Raw genomic sequence first — 20,000 nt, 5'->3', positions numbered from 1 at the left:
CACAGGTTGAGCATCAGGCACCAGGCGACCCCTCCCCAGCCCAGTTCCTCCTTCTCACAGCAGGGGGCAGGCCCCCTTTCCAGCCTGTCACCCACAACAGACTGTGACAAGAGTTCACATTTCCTGAGCACCTACTATGTGACACGCATGATCTCACCCTATCTTTCCAACCACCTTATGAAGCCGTGCTATCACCATGACCCCTTCACAGATGGAGAAACTGAGGACCAGAACCAAACTCTAGGTTCCCAGCCGCTACACGTGTGTCCGGCCCTGTGCTCAGCCCAGCCTAGAGGGGCTCACAGGACAACATAATTTCTACACTTAACTTGGCGTCTAACCAGGACGGCAAGCTTGCACATCGATCCATCACTCAGCACACAGTTACTGGTTCAGAATACCTGACTGAAGGTGGGGATGGGAACAGACGAAAAAAGAAGAAAAAAAATACCAAAACAAAATGCCCATACCTTATATAAACAGCTTTCTTTCTGTGGAATAATCTCTCTGCGTGTGTGAGTGTGAAAGTGTACACAAATGTACATGCATAAAGAACTGGGGGAGAGGAGGCGGAATCTGTATCCGTTGACTATTTACAGGCTTGGCCATGATAAATTGTTAACTGCAAAAAGGAAGATGCAGAGTTACGCGGTGTGGTGTGATTCTACTGTGGTAAAAGTAAAAAACTCCATTTGTCTGACCACATTCCTGTATGTTTTGCAAGTCTGCTGAGTAAGGAGAAAAGTCTTGACAGGCACGGGCCGTGTTTTAATGCTGGCACCAGGGGTGAGGCAGGTGAGGGGTGATCAGCTTTTCCTTTTTATATCTTAGTACGGCTCCACTTTTTTCTGATCAGCACAGATTCATATTTTCTTATTTCAAAAAACAATCAACCAGCAATGAACAATTGGAATTTGAAATTAAAAACACAATACCATTTACATAAGCACCCCCCAAAACTGAAATACTTAGCTAGAAATCTAACAAAATGGGACTTCCCTGGTGGTCCAGTGGTTAAGACTCCATGCTTCCACTGCAGGGGGCGCAGGTTCAATCCCTGGTCGGGGAACTAAGACCCCGCATGCCACGTGGCACAGCCAAAAAAAAAACTAACAAAATACGTATAAGATCTACATGAGGAATACTACAAAACCACTGAAAGAAATCACAGAACTAAACAAATGCAGAGATATTCCATGTTCAGTTAGGAATACTCAATATTGTCAAGATATCAGCTCTTCCCAACTTGACTTATAGATTCAATACAATCCCAATGAACATCCCAACAAGTTCTGTGAATATCGACAAATTGATTATGAAGCTTATGTGGAGAGGCAAAAGACTCAGAATGGTCAACACAAAATAAAGGAGAAGAACAAAGGTGGAGGACTGCTGCTTCCCGGCTATATTCTAAAGCTACAGTAATCAGGACGGTGTGGATCTGCACAAAGACAGACAAACAGATCAATGGAACAGAACAGAGAGCCCAGAGGAAGACCCTCTTAACTACAGCCAGCTGATCTTCGACAAGGGAGCAAAGGCAATACAATGGAGCAAAGACAGTCTTTTCAACAAATGGTGCTGGAACAACTGGGCATCCACATGCAAAGAAATGAATCTAGACACAGACTTTACATCTTTCACAAAAATCAACTAAAAACGGATCATAGTCTTTTTTTTTTTTTTTTTTGCGGTACGCGGGCCTCTCACTGTTGTGGCCTCTCCTGTTGCGGAGCACAGGCTCCGGACGCGCAGGCTCAGCGGCCATGGCTCACGGGCCCAGCCGCTCCGCGGCACGTGGGATCCTCCCGGACCGGGGCACGAACCCATGTCCCCTGCATCGGCAGGCGGACTCTCAACCACTGCACCACCAGGGAAGCCCTGGATCATAGTCTTAAACATAAAAACACAAACCTTTATTATAAAACCTCTAGAAAATAGCATATGAGAAAACCTAGGTGACCTTGGGTTTGGCAATAACCTATTAGATACAATACCAAAAGTGTGACCTATGAAAGAAAAAACTGATAAATTGGACTTCATTAAAATTATAAACTACTGGTCTGCAAAAGACACTGTTAAGAAAATAAAGACATGCCACAGACTGGGAGAAAACATTTGCAAAGCACATATCTGAGAAAGAACTTATACCCAAAAAACACAAAGAACACTTAAAACTAAAAAAAAAAAAAAAAAAAAAAAAAAAAAAATTAAAAAATAGGCAAGAGACCAGAATGGACACCTCACCAAAAAAGATACACAGATGAAAAATGAAAACATGAAAAGATGCTTAACACTGTATCTCATTAAGGAACTGTAAATTAAAACAACAATAAGCTACCACTACAAACCTACTAGAATGGCTAAATTTCAAAAAACTGACAACACCAGGGCTTCCCTGGTGGCGCAGTGGTTGAGAGTCCGCCTGCCGAAGCAGGGGACATGGGTTCGAGCCCTGGTCCGGGAAGATCCCACATGCCGCGGAGCGGCTGGGCCCGTGAGCCATGGCCGCTGAGCCTGCGCGTCCAGAGCCCGTGCTCCACAACGGGAGAGGCCATAACAGTGAGAGGCCCACATACCGCAAAAAACAAAAACAAACAAAAAAACAAACTGACAACACCAAATACTGGTGAGGATGTGGAGCAACAGGAACTCTCATTCACACTTCTGGTGGGAATGCAAAATGATTAAGGCCACTTTAGAAGACAGTCTGGCAGTTTCTTACAAAGCTTTAAAAACAAAACAAAACTCTTACTACATGATTCAGCAACTGTATTTACCTAATATCCTAAGTATTTACCCAAATAAGTTAAAAACTTATATCCACATAAATGTTTATAGCAGTTGCAAAAAACCGGAAGCAGCCAAGAAGTTCCTCAGTAAGTGAATGAATAAATAAACTGTGGTACATTCATACAATGGAATATTGTTCAGCAATAAAAAAATAAATAGCTCAGACCCCAAACCATAAAACTCCAAGAAGAAAACATAGGGGAAAAACTTCATGACATTGAATTTGGTAATGATTTCTTTCTTTTTTAAAAAAATTATTTATTTGTTTTATTTATTTATCTTTGGCTGCATTGGGTCTTTGTTGCTGTGCACAGGCATCTTCTACTTGTGGTGTGCAGGTTTCTCATTGTGGTGGCTTCTCTTGTTGCAGAGCAAGGGCTCTAGGCGCCCAGGATTCAGGAGTTGTGGCTCACAGGCTCTGGAGCACAGGCTCAGTAGTTGTGGTGCACAGGTTTAGCTGCTCCGTGGCATGTGGGATCTTCCCAGACCAGTGCTCGAACCCGTGTCCCCTGCATTGGCAAGCGGATTCTTAAGCACTGTGCCACCAGGGAAGCCCGGTAATGATTTCTTAAATACGATAACAAAGCACAGAGAAAAGCAAAAATAGACAAATGAGACAATGTAAAACTTAACTTTTGTTTATCAAAGGACACAACAGAGTAAAAAGACAACCTACAGAATGGGAGAAAATATTTTCACATCATCTATCTTACAAGGAATAAACATCCAGAGCATATAAAGAACTCATATTACTCAAAAACGAAAAATCAAATAAACCAACTAAAAATGAGCAAAGAACTTGAACAGACATTTTCCCATAGATACACAAATGGCCAACAAGCAAGTGAAAAGATGTTTAACATCACTAATCCTCAGAGAAATGCAAATGAAAATTATAGTAAGATATTACCTCACACCCTACAGAATGGCTACTATCAAAAAATCTAGAATATAACAAGTGTTGGTGAGGATGTGGAAAGCTGGAATCCTTGTGCATGGTGGTGGGAACATAGAATGGTACAGATGCTATGGAAAACAGTCTAGCAGTTCCTCAAAAAATTAAAAATAGAATTATCATATGATCCAGCAATTCTGGGTATAAACCCAAAAGAACTGAAAATCGGGTCACAAAGAAATATTTGCACACCCATGTTCGCAGCAGCATTATTCACAATACCCAAGACACAGAGGCAACCCAAGTGTCCACTGACAGATGAATGGATAAACAAAACATGGGACTTCCCTGGTGGTGCAGTGGTTAAGAATCCGCCTGCCAATGCAGGGGACACAGGTTCAAGCCCTGGTCTGGGAAGATCCCACATGCTGCGGAGCAACTAAGCCCATGTGCCACAACTACTGAGCCTGCACTCTAGAGCCCGAGAGCCACACTACTGAGCCCACACGCCACAATACTGAAGCCTGCGCACCCTAGATTCCATGCGCCACAACTACTGAAGCCCACACGCTCTAGGGCCCGTGTGCTACAACTACTGAGCCTGCGTGCTGCAACTACTGAAGCCTGTGCTTCGCAACAAGAAAAGCCACCACAATGAGAAGCCCATGCACCGCAACAAAGAGTAGCCCCCGCTCACTGCAACTAGAGAAAGCCAGCGCACAGCAGCAAAGACCCAACACAGCCAAAAAACAAAACAAAACATGGTTTACACATTCAATGAAATATTTTTCAGTCTGAAAAAGGAAACCCTGTCACATGCTACAGTATGAATGAACCTTAAGGACATTATGCTAAATGAAATAAACCATTTACAGAAGGACAAATAACGTATGATTCCATTTATATGAGGTATTTAAAGTAGTCAAATTCATAGATATGGAAAGTAAAATGATTACAAGAGGCTGGGGTAGGGGCCAAAGAGAAGTTGTTCAGTGGGTGTAGAGTTTCAGTTCTGGAGATCTGTTTCACAACAATGTAAATATACTTAATATTAGAACTGTATATTTAAAATGGTTAAGATGGCAAATTTTATATGCGTTTTTCATACCAAAATTACAAAAAAAATAGCTATCAGTCCACAAAAAGATATGGAAGACCTATAAATGCATATTACTAAGTGAAAGAAGCCCATCTGGAAAGGCAACATATTCTTTTGATTCCAACTATGACATTCGACATCCAGGAGAAGGCAAATCTTACAGAGACAACAAAAAGATCAGTGGTTGCCAGGGGTTTGGGAAGAGGAAGGCAGGGATGAACGGGTGAAGCACAGGGCACTTTTTTAGGGCAGTGAAACTATCCTGTGTGATGCTGTAATGATGGATACATGACATCATGCATTTGCAGGAACCCACAGAAAGCACATCAAGAGTGAACCCTGGGGACTTCCCTGGTGGTCCAGTGGCTTAAGACTCCATGCTCCCAATGCAGGGGGCCCAGGTTCGATCCGTTGGGGAACTAGATCCCACATGCCACAACTAAGAGTTCGCATGCCACAACTAAAGATCCTGCATGCTGCAACAAAGATCCCGCAAGCGGCAGTGAAGATCCCACGTGCTGCAACCAAGACCCAGCACAGCCAAATAAGTAAATAATTTTTTTTTTTTTAAAAAAGAAAGACCAAGTTTGTTTTAAAAAAAAAAACATGCAAGAGTGAACCCTAATGTAGATTGTGGGCTTTAGTTACTGTAGCAACATTGCTTTAACTATAACAAACGCACCTCACCAATGCAAGGTGGAGCGGGGAGGGGAATATGGGGACTCCTGGCCCTGCCTAGGTGCTTGGGATTCAGACAGAGCAGACAGTCTCTGCTGAGTGCTGGTGTCTGCAACCCAGAGGTGGTCACAGGTAACTCTGGGGAGGAACATGGACCTGACTTGAGCCCAGAGGACAAGTGGAGCTTGTACTGGGAAGGGAAAGGCATTCGAGGGAGGAGGAAGAGAACGAGCAAAGATGTGGAGACAGGAGCTCGCTGGCACGAGACGTGGAGGGAAGACGAGGTCATACAGGGAGAATGAATGGCAGGAGTCGGGGGCAGCAAGCAAGCACACAGCTGGACAAGGGAGGGGTCAGCCTGCAGAGGCCTCGAAAGCCAGGCCTCCCTTCACGGGCCTTCACGGACAGGGTCCCAGGGTCCTCCTTCCAGCTGCAGTTACTGAGCACTTGCTACGTGCCAGGTGGGCACCAGGCACAGTCCAGTGGTTAGTTCTGAGGCACCGTCCACTCCACAGCCTTGGTCGGGAGGAGGCTGCTTAGAGACAGACAGCGATCAGACAGACAAGGACAGTGAGGAACACAGGATGGAGACAGGCAGAAAGAACAGTGAGAGACAGAGAGAGGATGGGGAAAGATAGAGGATCAGAGAAGAACAGAGACACAGAAAGAGAGAAAGACAGAGAACAGAGACAACTATAGACACAGAAAAGACAGCAAGGGACAGTGAAAGAACCAGAGCTTCAGAACAGAGACAGGGCAGCACGGGACAGACAGAGGATGGGTCAAGCAGTGAGCGACACTGGGTCTCGACAGATGACAGGCAAGAGGGAAGGCCTCCTGGCAGCAACGGCCACTCCCACCCCTGTGGAGACCAGACAGGCAGGGTTAGGACACCAAATCCACCACTGATGTGCTCTGTGACCTGGACAAACCCCCGAGCCCAGGGTGGGGTGAGGGTGATGGCAGCACTTCTCACAGGTCGGAGGCACAGTCTTGGGACCTGGGCACCTCCCTAAAGGCAGGTGGGCCATCGAGTGCAGAATTCCAACAGGAGGTCCAGACCAGGCTTCAGACTGGGTATTGGGGGCTGGACTGGCGCTGGTGGGGCCTGCAGGGCCGGGCAGCGGGGGTGGCACTGGGCTGCCGAGGCGCTGGGCTCACAGGCCCACTCCCGGTGGAGTGGGAGCCCAGCTGGCCAAGCCCAGCCATCTGTGGGGCCAGCGTGCCCCCTAGCGGCCACCTGCTCCTCCCCTTGCCCGCAGGAGCTGGGAGGGGAGCCAGAAGGGGCTTCACTGGGCTGGGCCAGCCCCTCGCCCTGCAGGGGCATCAGGAGGCCTGCAGGTAGAACTGCTCCAAGGCAGGACAGGAGTCATAACCAGGTAGCCAGGGAGGTTTTCCCCGTGGGGTTGGCGGGGAGCACAGTGTGGAGACCAGGGAGGCCCTGATGAGAAGAATGTTGCCGACCACTGGTCAAGAGGGGCTCAGGCTCCCTCCTGCTGAGGGTGGGCCCCTCACGGGCTCCCCCCACACTCTCAGAACAAACCCATGGGCACCTCCACCTGGACTGCGGTCACAGGGGCAGTCCCCCTCCTGCACCACTCCCCAAGGGCTTGCGGCTTTTGACTAACCCATTCAGGATCCTGAGGCTCCCTTTACAGCAAAGGAAGGGGCAGTGGACACAGGACTGTGGTGATGCCCGGCACTCGCTGACATGTGACACCCTTCAAGGACAGCGTCCTCCCCCAGGATGCCACACCCACATCAACAGTATCGCGAGGCCCTGTGTCCCCACACATAACCAGGTCTAGGAACTGGGGTGGGAGCTGGGGGGCCTCCCCTGGGCACCACTCCAGGCAACCCACTTGGGAAATCTATGTTTCTCGTCCCTGCGCCTTTGGGCTCTGGGCGGAGAAGGCACAGAGGTCCACCAGACTCAGAGATGGCCTGCTCCACTAATCCCTCCCCACAAGACACCAGCAGGTGAGGAGTTGAGTTGCCATCCCAGGACACAATGGGGACAGGGTGCTGTGTGACTGGATAGCTCTTCCTTCTCCACCCACCCAGCTCCGGGCCCAATCTTGATGGTAAATGGGGCTCAGACCCCTGGGGACATGGGGCTGGACCCCCACAACAGAGACGCCCCCTGTAACCAGCAGGGGGGCAGTCCAGAATTCAGGAGCCCAGCCTGGGTGGTGGGGAGGGAGAGGATGAGACCAGCGGCCCAGGGTTCCTCTCGCAGATCCTGGGAAAGCTGTCCCCAGGGATGGCACCCTGGGGACTGCTGTGGCTGCAGGGTTTGTGGTGAGGCCCTCCATCCCTGGGTGCTGAGGGCTCGCAGCTGTCACCCCTCCTGGCACTGCTGCCCACAGCCATGTGCATGTCCAGTGACTGGTCAGCATGGGGACAGGGCCCAGCCCCCTTGCCTCAACAGGGACAGCTCCCGCATAGTTCCACAAGGCATCTGCAAGCAGTCCCTGGACCCAACGCCCTCGGCCCCCTCCTAGGTACCCACAGCCCCATGCTCCGCCAGGCCTTCCCCCAGGGAGTCACTTCTCCCTGCGCTGGCCCCCCTCCTGAAGGCTGACATGCTCCTTGCCATCACCCCATCCCCACACCGTGTCCTCCACCACAGTGACCGCTGCCCTCAGAACAAAGCCCTCGCGTGGCCTCAGGCTCAGCCTCAGCTGGCCCTACCCTGCCCCCGGCCACACCCCTCACCTGGCTGCCTCTGAACACAGCAGGACCCCTGGGAGACAGGACCCCCGGGAGAGTGCCTGCCTCCTAATCGATCCCTCTGCAGCCTCATCAAAGACAGACTCAACCACACTGGGGGTTCTGACCACTCTGGGGGGTCCGGTTCATGTCAGGCCCAGCTGGGCCGGGAGCTCTGGGGAGCGCCGGCACCTCTGGCTGCTCCACAGGAAACCACCCATGTCCAGCCCCCAGACACCTGCTCCCCAGACACCCTGCCTGGGGCTGGGCTGGGGGCCTAGAGCCGAGTGGACGCAGGGCGGAGGCCACAGGCTAGACTGGCCTCATGGGTTGCAGCTCTCGAGTGAAGGGCCGTCCAGGCCACAGTACCTGCGGGCAGGGTGGGGTGCTGGCGGGCGGCCCGGGCAAGCTCTACAGAAGCTGCCTTCCTCCCCATCCAGGGCCGTGGCCCAGGCAGGCTGATGTGTGGGCCGTCACTGAGGCCAGTCCCTGCTCAGAACATCACCTGTCTGCCCAGGACTGCTCCATCACCATGGAAACCAAGGCCCCTTCCTGCTGCCCTCTGTCAAGCTGCCCGAAGCCACGCGCTGCAGCTCTGACCACCTCAGGCACCCACTGGAACCATGAGGAGGAGGAAGAGCAGGGCCCTCCCTCAGGGGCTGGGGCTTTCCGCACACTTCCTCGCAGACTCACATGTGGGACAGGCAGCCCTGCTCTGTTCAACCTCCAGGCTCAGAGGGCTGACTGCGCACCCATGGACACATGTCTCCCCCCAAAGCCCAAGCTGGAGCCCAAGGCGTTCACAGAACAGCCCCAGGGCCGCCTCCTCTGGAAAGCCGCTGGCTAAAATGTATCAACCACCTTAAGAATCTTCACAGCCTACAGTCAGCAACACCCCTCATAGGAATCTAGGTGGGGGTGGGCAAGCTCTAAGGCCCACGGGCCACATCCAGCCTGAGACCTGGCTCTACCAATGCAGTTTTACTGGGACACAGCTACGCCCCTCATGCTATGTACTGCCCATGGCTGCTGCTCTGCTACAAGGTGCACTGACAGAGACAGCCTGGCCTGCAAAACCCAAAGCATCTACTATCTGGCCCTTCACAGAAAAAGTCTGCCCCTGCTCTAGGCTAAGAAACTCACAGAGAAGGCAGAGAAAAACCCTATATACAGATACATTCAAACGTTACAGCTTATAACACAGTGACATAAACTGGAAGTAATCCACGCTTCTGGGAGTAGGAGCTCCACTGAGAAAACTGCGAATCTATATGATTAAATATTTCCCATGACATTTATTAAATTTTTGATGAATTAGAGAAAATGTTTATTATGTGGAATAAAAAAGTGCAGGATAAACTAACATGGGAGAGTATGATTCCTACACGTATAGAAAAAGCATAGAGAGAAAGATGTCAAAATGGTGACAGGCCCTGTCCCTGGGTGGAAGGGTTACAGGCGCCTTTTTTTTTTTTTGCTTCTTTACTTTTTCACTGCTCTCCAAAATTTGTAAAACAAGCATAAACTACTATGCTTGGGTGATCAAAACACCTCCCATGACAATTTCCTTCCAGCTTCCTCCTCGCTCCCATATTATCTCATTCTCTCTCTCTCTCTCTTACACACTTACACACACACACACACACACACACATACACACACACACGCTGTGGAGACAGCACAGAGGGGGTTTCTCAGTGGAGGGGGAGGTCACAGCCCAAACACAGGACTCTGTCCAGGCTGGTCCCTCTGCCTGGGACACCTGTCCCCTCCTCAGTAAGGGTAGCCCCGACCTCACTGTCCCTGGGAAGCTGTGTCACCATCGTTTTGCCTGAGCAAGGGAACCATGTGACTGCCTTGCCCTAGAGCACGGCTCCTTAGGGACCTAAGGGGACAGTAGCAGCCCCGTCTGATTTACCTCTCGACCCCCAGAGCTCAGGCCAATGTCTGGAGCCTAATGTTTAATAAACCAAACAGGGGGGAAAAGTGGACGAAGACCAGGAAATGGGGCTTCCAAAGAAGGCAGAGAGAAGAGAAAGTGGGAAATAGGATCCTCCCGTGTATGCAGGCCCCACATTTTCTCTTCAGAGGCATTCTCAACCCCACCCCAGCCAGCTCTGGTCCCCACCCCCCCGGCCACGCTTCCTGGAAGAGCCCTTGCAGGCTCCTTCCTCGCCTCCCACCTTCCTTCACGTGTGGCTTCAGGCAGCAGACACCCTGCAAGCTCCTGAAGATCTCATGACCCAAATCCTGTGGATATGTGTCAGCCACGTCTTCTCAGACCCTTCCCGTGTTCCCTGGACGCCCTCTAGCCTAGTTCTCAGGGCGTCCTTCCTCCCACCAGGTGCTCCCCCGTCTCCTCGCAGGTTCTGATCCTTCCTCAGGGTCCCTCTGCCTCTGCTCTCAACCCTTCTCTCCCACTCAGGGCACTCTCGTCCCTCTGCAGGTGCCACATAAACACAGACGCCACCCAGGCCTCCACCTTCTGCTCAGACCACTGCCCAGAGCCAAGTGCACGGACTCAACTGACACCTCCACCCAGACCTACCCGGCACCTCCAACCTGGGGAGTGCCCAGTCTCGGTGGCAGGCCTCCTCCAGCCTGTAACCCAGGAGCCGGCCTTGGGCCCCCCCACCCCTCACACACAGCCCACCACCAACCCTACAGCTCTCTCCTCCCCAGCTCCCTCGTCCCGGCCTGCAATTCTCTGTCCACACTGCAGCAGGGGAGCCTCAAAATGCAGATCTGCTCGCCTCACACCTCAGCCACCCACCTCTGGTTTTAAAAACACTCCAGTGCTTTCCTGTTGCTTCTGTAGTTAACAAGCACAACCCTGTGTACGCAGCTCTGCTCTCTGCCCCCCGCACGCTCCCCATGCCCCGCACCATGAACCCTTCCCTCACAGCCCTTGCCAGAGGCTAAGCCTCCCCTGGCCTCTCCAACCACTCAAAGCACCTCATGTCCCTCTTTCACAGCCTGGGTCGCAATTATCCTTTTATCTGTACGATCCCTGGACCCACATTGGCCACTCCCACTAGCACAGGACTCAGTGGGCACAGGACCTGGCATCACCGAGGACCCTGAGGCCTTCTGACTGGCCGGAGGACCAGCACAGTGCCCAGCTTGTGGACGCTGCCTAACACGACCCTCACGGAGAGGCAGGCAGTTTGGACAAAGCAGCCAGGCAGCCAGGTGAGGCTGGCTGAGAGTGGTATTGGGAGCCCCACAGGTCCAGTGTGGGTCTTTCTTTAGTGCGGTAGGGGCTTCAAGAGACAGGTATGAGCCAGAGGCATGAGAACAAGGAAGGTGAACACCTATCCTGGCCTCAGTTTGCTGCTGACCCACAAGTACTGCCGAGTCTGACAGGTACAGCCCAGGACACGGGCTCTGTGACACGACAGCCCTGGCAGAGCTGCGCATGCCTCAGGCCCCCCACAGGCACTTACTCGAGTCTCACCGCCCACCCTTACCTTACATGTTGTGCCCACCAGGGCTCCGTCCCGGCTCCAGGTGGCACCCTGCACCAGGTCCCCGTGGGTCGCCAGCTCTGCAGAGAAGCGGCCAAGGTCAGGAGGGGTCCAGGGTCCCCCCAACCCTGTCCCATGCAATGAGAGCATGAGGGAAGCAGGCGCAGGCAGGCCTGGCTTGGGGGTAATTCCGGGAAAGGGGCAGCAGCAGCGAGGGTGCTTCAGGCAGAGGAGCAAGGGCAGCAGCTCCTCCCAGATTGGGGGGGATGCTTTTGTTGGGGGGGTGCTTCCTTCAGCCCTGCCCTCCTCAGGCCACGCTCCCACTCCCTTCCCAGGCTCCCTGCTCCTGGGCCACCCCACTCTGCTCAATCACCAACATCCCCCCAACCCCCACAGACCACGGACATGTCACACACACCCGCCCTGGGCCCCTACTTGGGCCATCCCCATTCCCTCCCCCCACAGCGTGACAGTTTTAAAATGTGTCCACAAATTCTTTGACACTCCTCCTGTTATAGACCGAATTGTGTCCCCGACAAAAAGATGCTGAAAGTCCTAACCCTCAGCACCTGTGAAGGTGACTTTATTTGGAAATAGGGTCTTTGCAGATGATCCACTGGGGAGAACTGAGATGATGATCAAGTTAAGCTGATATTGCTAGAATGGACCCTAATCCAGTATGAACGGTGTCCTTGTAAAAAGGGAAATCAGAGAGAAGAAGCATACACAGAGAGAAGATGATGTGAACAGAGGGAAGGCGGCCATCGACATGCCCCAAGAAACACCTGAAGCCACAGAAGCTGAGAAGGGGACCTGGAACAGATTCTCCCTCGCAGCTCAAAAGGAACCAACCCTGGCAACACTTTAATTTTGCACTTCTGGTCCCCAGAATTGTGAGACGATATATTTGCTTGTGGTACTCCGTTACGACAGCCCTAGGAAACTAACACCTCCTTTCAAAATGTGGGGCCTGATTCCCTTCTTCTTCAGTGTGAGCAGGACTCAGAGACTCGCTTCTAACGGAGAGCATGTGCCTTCCAAAGCTGGGGCGTAAATGGCACCGTGGCCTCCTCCTTGATGCCTCTCTTGGACTGCCCACCAGGGGAAGCAGCTGCCATGTACTGAGGGCACTCAAGCAGCCCACAGAGAGGCCCATGGGGGAGAACCGAGGCCTCCTTCCCACAGCCAGCACTGTGTGAGTGAACCACTTAGGAAGCGGATCCCTCCACCCCAGTCCAGCCTTCAGATTGACGGCAGCCCCAGCTGACAGCTCAACCCCAACCTCATGAGGAGCCCTGAGCCAGAACCACCCAGCTAAGCTGCTCCCAAATCCCCGACGTTCAGAAACTGTGAGATGACAAACGTTACCAGCTGTTACAAGCCTCCAGGTTTCGGGGTAATTCTATCTGCAGCAATAGGAAACTACTATGACAAGGTCTACTCCGAGGTTAATCCCAGCCCTGTTACCTGCTTGCACTGTGGCCTTGGTCAAGTTATTTAACCTCATCTCACCTGTAGCAGGGAACGGCAACACCCCCCCACGTGAAGCCCTCAGCACAGCACTGGGCACACGAGAAGGGCTTGAGAGATGCTAGTTACAGCTGGGGTGACTCTGATGACACACTGCCAGGTGGCCTGCACCAGGTTAGGGTGGTCTCCTCCACTGCACCAGCAGCACTTTGGGGGCAAGTGGCACAAGATGGCTCCTCAGTCAGGAGGGAGTCCCTCAGACACCCCAGTCGGCCCTTGGTGCTAGCCCCAGAAGTGGGGGTATCATCATGGTGAGCCTGACCCACCCTGGACACTCTGCACAGCACTGTGGGGCAAGTCCATCCTTCAATTCTCTGAGCCTCATGTCTTTCTTTACCTTGAACCTGTCAAGGAGGACTCTGCAGAAAGGATTTGGTGATGCTGCCACAGAAAACACCTGGGTTCCGCTGTGGGTCACATTGCAGGGTCATAACCATTCAAATACTGAGGAATCTGACCCAAAGTTGTCACCATCTACAAGTGGTCTGAGTGTGTGCCCCCCAAATTCACATGTTGAAACCTAACCCCCAATGGGATGGAATCCAGAGGCAGGGCCTCTGGGAGGTGATAAGGTCATGAGGGTGGAGTCCCATGAAAGGTATTAGGCCTCTTATAAAAGAGGCCCCAGAGAGCTCCCTCACCCCTGCTGCCACATGAGGACACAGCCAGAGGACGGCCATCTGTGAATCAGGAAGCAGGTCCTCACCAGACACTGAATCTGTTGGTGCCTTGATCTTAGACTTCCAGCCTCCAGAACTGTGAGAAATAAATGCCTGTTGTTTATAACCCACCCAGTCTGTGGGATTTTGTTATAGCAGCCCAAATGGACCAGGACAATATATACTGGGAAAAAAAGAGAAGCAGCACGGTGGGGGGAGGGGATGTAGAAACAGCAAAATTCTCATCCCCTAGAGGAGAAATCAGTAGTTTGTTTTCAAAACTGAAATGTCACACAATTCAAGAAATAACAGTATAAGGAAGTTACTTAGACATATGGAGGAAAAAGCAGAAAAAACAGCTAAGTGAGATGAAAACACATGCCTATGGGATTTAGGGAGGGATGGGGTGTTTGTAACAAGCCTTGTAAAATTATATGTAATATATACACACGTATACAAACATACACATACACCCATATATATACATAAATACATATATATATGTATATATATATGTATATATATCACATACATGTGAAGCTTTGTTACGTGTCTTAAAAGTCATGTTACCAAAATCATAAACAAAGAAACAAAGTGCTGCCAGACGGGGCTGCCCAGGGACGGACAGTGAGTGTGGCCCATACCTGTGAGGGGCTGCTGCTTGGCGGCATCCCAGACCTTCACGGTCTTGCCCGCCGCGCTCACCAGGATGCCATCTGCGGTGGGGTGGAACTGCAGCACCTCCACCTGGACGTCCTCAGGGCCCAGCACCAGACCAGGCTCCGAGGGCAGCGCCCCACCAGGGGCAGGCAGTCGCCAGAGTTTCACCTGCAGGAAAGAGCGAGTCCGTGAGCCCAGGACTGGGAGGGGCCTCGCCTGCCTCCAGCCAGCCTTGCCCCGGCTGCCCCCTACCCCAGGGGAAGGGAGGGGACGGGCTCAGGGTCACAAGGTGTGGTTAGGGGCCGAGGGGAAGATGTGGGAGTGGGGAGAGCCAAGCGCACTGCTCCCCCAGCACCACAGGCCTGCTATCCTCAGGCAGCCCAGCAGCAGAACGCAGGTCATGGCCACAGCTCAGGGTAAGCGCATGGGAGCACACGGGAGCTGGCGTGGGTTGAGGAACTTAGCAGGAGGGGCTGGACTGCAAACCAGCAGGGCCCTGGTGGCTCATAAGGCCTGGAATAGCTCTTCTAGCCGCTCTACTCACCGTCCTGTCGGCTGAGGCCGTGGCCAGGAGGAAGTCATCAAAGGGAGAGAAGTCCAAGTCCGTGACCAGGTCTGAGGGAGAGAAACAGCTGACACGGGCCAGACATGGGCCAGATGTGGGCCCGCCGGAATGTCCTGTTCCAGCCCACCGTGCCCTCTCCCAAGGCCGGGATCACGGCCCAGGGCCTCTGAGCTGACCCCTCTGCCTACATGGCAGCAGGCTGAAAGTCCTCGAGGGGAGGGCACCTCTAGAGACCACAGGCCAATGCTACAGGGCCCCGCCTGCAACACACATCCCCAAGAGCCCTGCATCCCAGGGTGGTCAAGGGCCCATCACTGGGAGGTTGGCAGAATGATGGGCAGGAAGCTCCTTGGATCACCAGGTACCTGCATTTGCCCAAAATCCAGAACCCAGCTCAGGTGAATGGATACAAGCGCCAGCCCCCACAGGATTCACATATAGGACAGACTAGAGGCCATCCAGCCCTAACAGATGCTCATCACATCCACAGGGAGACACACACTTCTCTGCAAATGCAGCAAGAGGCAGGCTGTGAACTCAGGGGCGACCCCAAGGTCAGGGGTCAGAGGAGGCTTCCTGCAGGGGGCACAGTGGGCCCTGGAGAATATGGAGGATGGCACAGGTTAGGACATTGGGTAGGCAGGGGGCTGGAGTGACATGCCTGACCTAGGAGTTCTCTGCCCCTTGACAAGCCAAGGCTGGCTCACCTACAGGAGTGAACCTGACCCCAGCCCAGGCAGCCAGCTTCTCTCTGAAAGGAGTTAAACCAGGAATGGGAAGCCTAGCGACAGGGTGCCTTAGGGACTGGCCTGGGTGGAGAGCAGCCAGCTGGGAGAGAGCTGTCAGCTCTCAAGCCAGGACCCTCCTAAGGCCTGTGCGTCCAGCTGCTCCTTCAGTTCTGGAAGCTCCCCAAGAGTCTCCCAAATCCCTTTCTGGCTTAAGCAAGCTGGAGTTAGTCTCAGTTCTTTGCAACCAAAGAACCTAAACTGCTCATCTCCGGGGGGCCGGGAGGGGAGGTGGGGCACAGAGTGAGGTGGGGCTCTGGAGTGCGCCAGAGCCCAGAGGGGAAGTGAGACTGGGGGTTTCAGGGGGACAGAGACAAGGCCAGGGCTCAGGTGTGGGGGCAGTGGAGATGTGAGCAGGACGGCCAGGCCCAAGCCACCAGAGCAAGGAGCACAGTGACCATCCCTACTGCCAACCTCCCCAGGGGGGCTGAGCAGGTACACTTTCCTCCCAGGCCAGAGACTGACCCTGGGCATCCTGCCAGAGGAGACAATGAAGAGAAGGGGCGGGGACTTCCCTGGTGGCGCAGTGGTTAAGAATCCACCTGCCAATGCAGGGGACACAGGTTCGATCCCTGGTCTGGGAAGATCCCACATGCCGCGGAGCAACTAAGCCCGTGCGACACAACTACTGAAGCCTGCGTGCCTAGAGCCCGTGCTCCGCAACAAGAGAAGCCCCCACTCACAACTAGAGAAAAGCCTGCGTGCAGCAATGAAGACCCAATGCAGCCAAAAAAAATAAATAAAATTTTAAAAACTTAAAAAAAAATAAAAAGGAAGAGAAGGGGCGGACGGGAAGAGGCACACCTTGGGACAGCCCTAACCCGGACTCCTGGCCACGGAAGCCCTACCACCCCACCCTGCGGGCTCTTCACAGAACAGGGCAGGGCCCAGGCTGGGTGCAGACGCTGGCACCCCCAAGGGAATGAGCAGTGGTGATGTGGCCGATCTGAGTGCTCAGTTATGCCTGCAGGCTTGTGGCCTTCGTGTGTGTTTATCTCACCAAATCCTCACAACGACCCATCAGGATGGCACTGTGGTGTCATCCCCAACTGGAGGAAGAGTATATGAGGACAGAGAGGTTAAGTAACCTGCCCATAGCTGCACAGCTAAGAAGGGGAAAGGCTGAGGGTCAGGCAGGCAGTCCAGCTTCAGAACCTACATCTTCACCACAACACACGGTGTTTCCCAACTCAGAGCAGACCCCCAGCCACCACCCCACAGCCCAGTCATGCAGCAATGCTCTCTATATGCTTCCCAGCCTTCTGCTCCCCTGGACCAAAGGGCCACTTGGCCCTGAGCCAAAAGGCAGAAGGTACCTGAAGGCAGGGTGCCCTGAAGTCAGGGCAGCAGCCAGAACCCAGGCCACCACAGTTCCCCCCCGCCCCACCAGCACCTAAGAGGGCAGACCGGTGCCTGGTGCCCAGACAGCAGGTTCTGAGGAGCTGGAGCTCAGCTACCCTCAGAGCAGCTTTCTGGCAAGGCTGCTCCTGCAGGGAGAGGCTCTGGATAGCTGGAGCCACAGTGAGGCTACGATCTGCCAACACAGGCCTGGTTCCCCAGTAACAGGGGGCCCACCACCTTGCAGACAACACCAACTTCAGGCCACTTCCCCATGAGGAAAAAGCATCAAGAAGCAAACGGCATGGTGCCTGAAAACACCTGGGTTCCGATTCTGGCTCTGCCAGCAGCAATGCCAACACTGCTAAATTCTTTAACTCTTTGAGCCTCAGTTTTCTTAGCTGAAAAACTGGTTATATAAAAACCTACTTCGGGGGGCTTCCCTGGCGGCACAGTGGTTGAGAGTCCTCCTGCTGATGCAGGGGACGCAAGTTCGTGCCCCGGCCGGGGAGAATCCCGCATGCCGCGGAGCGGCTGGGCCTGTGAGCCATGGCCGCTGAGCCTGCGCGTCCGGAGCCTGTGCTCCACAACAGGAGAGGCCACAACAGTGGGAGACCCACGTACCGCAAAAGAAATAAATAAATAATAAAATAAATAAATAAACCTACTTCGGGGCTTCCCTGGTGGCGCAGTGGTTAAGAATCCGCCTGCCAATGCAGGGGACACGGGTTCGAGCCCTGGTCTGGGAAGATCTCACATGCCACGGAGCAACTAAGCCCCTGCACCACAACTAATGGGCCTGAGCTCTAGAGCCTGTGAGCCACAACCACTGAGCCCGCGTGCCACAACTCCTGAAGCCTGCGCGCCTAGAGCCTGTGCTCTGCAACAAGAGGAGCCACCACAACGAGAAGCCCGCACACCACAACAAACAGTAGCTCCCACTCACCACTAGAGAAAGCCCATGCGCAGCAACAAAGACCCAACGCAGCCAAAAAAAAAAAAGAGGTATGAGAATGGATGAGAAAGCAGACTTCATCTACGTGCTACAACATTAGATGGATCGCAAAAACATCATTCCAAACGTAACAGACCAGATTCGAAAGACTATGTATAGTGTGAATCCATTTATGTGAAACGTCCAGAAAAGGCCAGTCTGTAGAGCAGAAACCAGCAAACGTTTTCTGTGAAGGTTGGGATAGAAAACGTTTTAGGCTTCGAGGGACATACAGTCTGTCTCCTTAACTCTGCAGTTGTTGGAAAAAGCAGCCACAGACGGTAAGTCAATGAAGAGGCGTGGCTGTGTTCCAATAAAACTATTTACAAAAACAGGCAGCAAGCCAGATCTGGCCACACAGTAGCTTGCAGCCCCTGCAGCAGAGGCAGAAAGATCAACGGATGCCTGAGGCTGCAGCGCCCAAGGTAGAAACGCATTAACTGCCAAGGGGCACAAGGGGTCTTTCTGGAACAATGGAAATGTTCTAAAACTGGATGGTGGGATATGCAACCCTGTAACTTTAATAAAAGTCATCGAATCCTTCACTCAAAACAAGTAATGTTTATAGTATGTAAATGATATCTCGATAAAGTTGTTTCAAATTTTAAAAAAGGATTAGGTGAGAAAACGCAGATACACGCTTAGCACCCGGGGAGCTCTCCATCAGTCTTCACTACTGTCATTTTACTAACCACCACCATCTTCATCAGGACTGCTACACTGAGCTGCACACCCAGACCAGGGACGAAGGATCAGCCCCCTTCCCTCACCCAAGGCTGCCCAACAGGCAGCCAGGAGCACAGTACGGAGGGTCTGGGCCCATGGCCATTGCAGCTGGACAGGGAAACGGGAGGCAGCTGGGCCAGCGCTGCTGTAGCCCAAGGAGAGCAAACTGTTCCCTCAAAGCAGGCAGGCTGCCAGACGGACTGCTGGGCGCCCCCAGAAGCAGCTGTAGTGGTGGACAAAAGCTCTCTTTGTGAGGGCCCATCTCCGGCCCTGCAGCCCAACCAGCCCCCTCCTTGGAGCGCCCTGAGCAGCCTGGCTGGAGAGGATGCCTGGTGGTGAGAGGTGATCTGCTGGGCTCCAGGTGAGCACACAGGGCTAAGAACCACATAGGGTTGAGTCTTCTGCAGTGATGGGGAGCCAGCATCAGCCTGGAGCCTGGCACTGGCCGGTGCATATACCCCTCCTTCCAGCCTGACCACCTGGAGCACCCAGCTTCCCTCCTCTCTGCCCAGGCCAGAATTCTCAACCAGGAACCAGCCTTCCAATCCAGACCCCGTCTGTCAGAAGGCACAGTGAGAACAGGAAGGACCCAGCCAGCTACAGGGCTGTGGGACCAGGTGAGTATGAATCCTTGGCCCCAGGGAGGGGAGGGCAAGTTTCAGGATTCCTGGGTCCAGTCTCCACTCACCTGAATGGCAGCCCAGGTGGGTCACATGTCTCTTGTCCTCTCCCTGGCCTTCCAGAGGCACGATGCCCAGCACGCCTGTCAAACAAACACGGGGACTCTGACTTCAGGCCTAATAGGGATCTGTTACCCAGGACTCCCAGAGCACACAAGACCCAAATGCTCAGCCTTGGACCTTCCCAGAGCCTCCACCAACTGTAAGGTCACACCGTTTGGGACAGAGTGACTGGCAGAGGTTTCGGTTCCTGCCCCACACAAGAGCCTTCAGTGACATCGACTGTGCAAAGACACCAGGGTAAAAGGTTGTCTCTTTAAGGCACTGTAGGTTATAAGCAGTCAGCTTGGGGCTACCAGTTGCCACCTTCCCAGCTTTACCTGAGAAAGAAGCCCTCACCCAAGGGCAGCAGAGCTGAG

General features: G+C 53.1%; 1 protein-coding gene across 1 annotated transcript in view; it reads right to left on the bottom strand.

Moving 5' to 3' along the window:
* Positions 1-20,000, bottom strand: part of CORO7 (coronin 7) — a 61,152-nt gene that overhangs the window by 38,095 nt on the left and 3,057 nt on the right. The window contains exons 3-6 of the mRNA XM_007453475.1: positions 19,590-19,664; positions 15,038-15,108; positions 14,478-14,661; positions 11,648-11,724 (exon numbers count right to left, since the gene is read on the bottom strand). Of these exons, the coding sequence (XP_007453537.1) occupies positions 11,648-11,724; positions 14,478-14,661; positions 15,038-15,108; positions 19,590-19,664 (407 nt within the window). The remainder of the gene's footprint in view (positions 1-11,647; positions 11,725-14,477; positions 14,662-15,037; positions 15,109-19,589; positions 19,665-20,000) is intronic.

Source organism: Lipotes vexillifer, unplaced genomic scaffold (genome assembly GCF_000442215.2).
Source record: "Lipotes vexillifer unplaced genomic scaffold, Lipotes_vexillifer_v1.1 scaffold914, whole genome shotgun sequence".
Lineage (NCBI taxonomy): Eukaryota > Metazoa > Chordata > Mammalia > Artiodactyla > Lipotidae > Lipotes > Lipotes vexillifer.
This window is presented reverse-complemented; position numbering and strand designations above follow the sequence as displayed.